General features: G+C 32.3%; 1 protein-coding gene across 1 annotated transcript; it reads right to left on the bottom strand.

Moving 5' to 3' along the window:
• Positions 1–735: 735 nt before the first annotated feature.
• Positions 736–3775, bottom strand: LOC106691986 (apolipoprotein D; the record flags this gene model as incomplete). The annotated part of the gene is given in 3 exon segments (XM_067050812.1): positions 736–956; positions 3509–3607; positions 3681–3775. Coding segments are annotated over 3 exon segments (346 nt in total), but the record flags the coding sequence as incomplete, so codon positions are not given.
• Positions 3776–5110: the final 1335 nt, after the last annotated feature.

Genomic DNA, 5110 nt, shown 5'->3' with positions numbered 1-5110 from the left:
CTCGCTATAATTGTCTGTTTAAAAAGTCAGATAAGTAAGACTATAATGGAGGTCCGGAGTGGAGGGTTTCATGCCATTTTTCAATTTCAGGCACTTTTTAAATAATGGCTCGATTAAACTATCTTAAAGTTTCCTCTTCCCGTTTTAAGCTAATATTTCAAACCTTATTTGGAATCGTCGCTTCCCGGGGGTCTTAGCGGAGCGGGTCCGGCGAGGAAGGATTGCATTTTCTTTTTGCTGAATCGACCAACCTACTCGCTATAATTGTCGTATATCGCTGCACTTCCTAACAACTAAACATTTAAAATTAGACACTAAAAAAGAAAACAAGATAAACCCAAGGAAAAGATGGGACCTATTGTAACCTAATTATGTCAGTTTCTTTTCTTCAATCTAAATGCATTGACATACAATTATTTTATTACGTAAATCTATAAATAAATTAGACAGCTAATGGTTTATTACTTTGCTCTCCACACTTCTATAGTCTTTGGCAAACGCGATAACAACTCTTATATTGGGTAACTAATATTTTATCATGGTTAACTAACTAGTTCATGACCGCATTGCTGAAAATGTAAATTTTTATCTAGCTTTTCATGCAAACTTCTGTTTAACGATAAGTTAACCTAAAATCTTTATTGGTTCAATGTTCTGGGTTTCAAGATTTTTCCATTTTTTGTTTATCATGAAGATCCTTTTGAGACTCTTTCTGCACTGGATTATTAATATACATTTTCACATATCTATATCATTTATTAATAGTCTACATTCGTTATTAAAAGTCAAAATGACATTTTTGCTTCACACAGCTGGTTCGTTATATCCACAATTAGAATTAATACTCCGTCGTAAATCTGATGCGGTGAGTCCTATTGTGTACATTGCACTACCGATTCTTGCAGAGAATTGATCTTCTACAAAATTCCGCGATCTGGACAACAGGTAGGCCATTTCTGAAAATTTAAGACAAATATACGTGTTAGTGTTAAAAAAAATAGATAAATAAAAATAACAGAAATACTAAAAAAGTTTTAATTTTGCTTATTTTATAGTGCTACCAATGGGTAGTTTCTCTACATGCTTGTACCATACCATTATGATTTCCTCAAATTTACTTGTTGTATTTTATGAACAGTTGTAAATATCAATAAATAAATTGAATAAAACAAATTTGCTTATTTGAAAAATTGCAAATCTCCTATTTTCCCGAATACAAACCTCTCATCTCTCTGTCTACCATTTTAAGTCTCTCTCTATATTATAAAAAAAAAATTGTGGCAGTCTTGGGACTGGCTGACAGAAGCAAAACTTCTGGGACTTAAATGTATTATTTTAATGTCTTAAAATTTTGTTAATAATGATCATGAGTTCCCTCTTATAGCATAAAGCAGAAAATATTAGTTCCGGAATAATTAGAATCAAGATAAGACCTACCGGTTCACTATTGTAAACAGTTAATATTGTGTTTATGTTCAAACAAGCCACTTTATTACTGTTTGTTATTATTATTATTGTTTATTACCCGAATACAGCGAAATCCCAAGGAGAGTTTCTAGGAGTGTCTAAACCTCCTCATTTTTAGGTTCATTACAATGTTCAAGCAAACGGCCCAACCGATTTTTTAGTTTGATGGCTCAGATTATGATTCTATTGAAAACACTTGACCTCAAAATACTAAAATTAAATCTGCCGTCAGTTGCGTTTAGGACATTTTTTTGTGCACAGTGCTCAAATGATGTTTAAGTTTGGTGTTTCGAATTACTCAATAATCTCTCGTTAGTGTTTTGAAACAATTTGGGCTCAAAAGACTGACTTTTTTAAAAATTTCATAACCTTCTTAAATGACCTGCCAAAGGCTGTCATAAGAAACAACCCATCACAAGTTACTTTCTGTAAAGGTGCAATACACGTTTGCCAGACGCCCAACTAGCAGACTTCACAAAGAACTCGGCATCTCACTGCCAAATCAATTTATTTTAAATAACTCATCACAGCAGTTTCGTATACATAATCTCATGCATTGCAAGATTCTGTGATTTTGAAGTATTTAATCCTATATTGAATTCAATTATATTCTTAAGTTACTGTTACAGATTTGCCAAACAATGGCCAATTCGTGCATGTGCAATCGTGTGGATGGGTTAGTGAGATTGGCTGGTACAAAATGGCCGGAATTTGTGGCTGACTCGTCGTTTGTTGGCTGTACAATCAAAAGGCGTTTGGACAAGTATGTGCTCTATCCCCATGTTTGTGCTCAGTATTGTTTTGAAACTGCTAACAGATAAATATTTGTGCTAAACAAGTTTTAATAAATTAAATAATTTTCCTGATTGTTAATCAATAAATAACTATAGTTTAAGATTGTGTGTTTAAAAATTATATCAATCGGCTGGAAATACATTGTTTCAAATCCATTCAATTAACTTTAGTGGTTTATTTTTGTAAAAATGTAAATTTATAGGAATGTTATATATCTGAGCAATTAAATTAATAAGTATCTAATTAAAATACAAGAACGAAAGTCAAGTTTTTATAAAGATTATCTAATATCATTTTTATCACCATCTTCTTTGCCGATATTTTTATTTTCTTTCACTTTACCTCTCTTCATTTTGTTTCTTTTTATTATAAAAACAATGTATATAGAAAGTAATAGTCAACAAATGTTCGAGGTTTTTGTTCATTTACCAAGCATACGTAATTATTTTGAATTTGGGTAAAGTTGCAAACGTGTAGGTCCGGCTTAATCCGGCTCTGAAGCAAATAATTGTAAATCAACGAAATCGATGGGAAACCCTAAAGAAGGGAACTGCCATTGTTGGCAGGCTAGAAACATTAATGCAATTACATGGGTAAGGCTGTAACGAGGAAATTAAACTATTCATTATTACTGTAAGAAATTAGTATGTACATGGTGCGTTCACAAAGTTAAGACTGGTCTCAGAACCAAAAATTGATTAATCATTTTTATACAGCGAAATCAAGGCCTTCAATATAATAAAACCATCCGACACCCTGTTTTTTCATTGTTCGTTGACTCCCTGGAGATCTACGCAGATAAGGCTTAAGGGACTGCTTGGAGTGCAGGAACCACGTCGAGTCGCCTTTCTTTCAGGTATCTTTTTAGAGTGACTGCAACAGTATTGCTCCGCTGAACTTGTCTAAAACTTCGGCGGTGGATAGCGACGTTCGAGAGAGCGCATAAAGTTCGCTGTCCACAATTATTCAAATAATATTGGACCCTCAGCCTAAAAATTTTGCAAACACACCATATATTTATATCAAAGAGATAATACTTATTTCTCATAATTTGTAGTGTTATTCAAGGTACTTAATACTTCCAAAATATAAAAAATTAATTCTCAAGTTGTGTTCATAAGCAATGCTGTTAAGGGATAAAATCGAAATTGTATTATAATGATTATTTTCTCGAAACAATTGTCGGATTGATTGTTAATTTTTAATTATAGGATTGATCAATATCCGAACTTAAATATTTTCTTACCGCTTTTAAAGATAAATCCTTGCTTACACAGATACACCACTGCGAAATTGATGTAGTCAGTGTCAATAATTTGAGCTTGGTAGACTTTTCCTACTAAGCCTTAAAAAAAAAAAAAGTTAAAAAAAAGTGACAGTCAAATTAAATACATCATAGTTTTAGAAGATAAAATTACCTCCATACATATCAAACCTTATGGGTAATACGGCTGAAATATTTGAAATAATTTGTGTGAGACTGCTGCCATCAATGGTTACATAGTTTTCCAAACTGAAAACAAATGATCATATCATGTTCTTATAGCAATTTGTATAAAATAATTAGTTCTTAAAGCTATATTATTAATTTATTTGTTTATGAAAACTTATATAACTTTTACTGTACTTTTTCTTTTGCATTAACTAACAGAATTGACATAATAAAAAACTGCAAAGTACTAACAAATTTTAACTTCAACTTGGACCACAGATTGATCAGGACCACCCTCAGATTTGATAGAATGAAAAAACAAGACCTTTCCATTTCACAACAGTCACAAGAAACATAAACACCGAAGTTTTTCAGAAAATAATGGAAGAAACAAGACAATATATCGAAAGTGAAAAGATAAACAGCGACATCCAAGAATTATATATAGACGTTAGAAGTAAAATGCAGAAAGCATCAGGTCATGCAAAATTAAAATTGTACAGACACAACGATTATCGCTCAAAATTCTCCGAGAGTACGTTGCAATTGATAGAGCAAAGGAAAAAAATCTATACTTAATCCAACCGAAAATAATAATTCTCAACTAAATAAACTAATCAGACACAACATTAAACAGGACTTAGGATTATAAAGAGCAAAGAATAACTGATGTATTAAATAACAGCCGTTCGATCAAAAAAATTAAAAAAGAACTAAGCGAAGGAAATTTCTGGCCAGCAAATCTAGGAAACCAGAAAGAAGTCATGGAAAGTAACAGGCAATAAATCATAAAATCAGTCAAAGTTTTTTTTCAAGAACAATATCAAATATCTCACCAAAACAAAAGCAACCAACGTTGAAATGTATTATTTTGTAATACCGAATATGACAACTGAAGTAGAAGCAGTTATAAAAAGTCTAAAAAATAATAAATGTACAGAAGACGGAATAAGAAATGAAGTTTTGAAATCTGGAGCTGGAGCTGGCATAAGCTACGTTAGAAAAATTAAGTGGGCCTGGGAAATCATGAGACAGCTCATGAGGAAATCCAAAGACAGCTGGGTGAGGCGAGCTGCAGAGTTGATTCCCAAGGACAAAACGAGACCAAGGGGGCGACAACGCAAGGGCTTGGCCGACAAAATAACAAAACAGTGTGGCTGTTCATTATGGATGAAGCACGATCAAGATAGGGAATTGTAGAAAACTAAATACCAAGGTTCGGCTAAAAAGACTCTAATCTTCCACACGGGAAGGTCATGTTTCATATCAAGAATATGTTTAACGTATATATATATATTTTTTTTTTGAAAATTTTTGATAGATTTATTTATTGATAGATATTACAATCTGCCACACAGTCGTGGGCAATAGGTAATATTGATGAATGATCTCATACATACTAAAATAAAATAAATA

The sequence above is a fragment of the Halyomorpha halys genome, unplaced genomic scaffold (assembly GCF_000696795.3).
Source record: "Halyomorpha halys isolate HHAL.00 unplaced genomic scaffold, Hhal_1.1 Scaffold6537.1, whole genome shotgun sequence".
Taxonomy (NCBI): Eukaryota; Metazoa; Arthropoda; class Insecta; order Hemiptera; family Pentatomidae; genus Halyomorpha; species Halyomorpha halys.
This window is presented reverse-complemented; position numbering and strand designations above follow the sequence as displayed.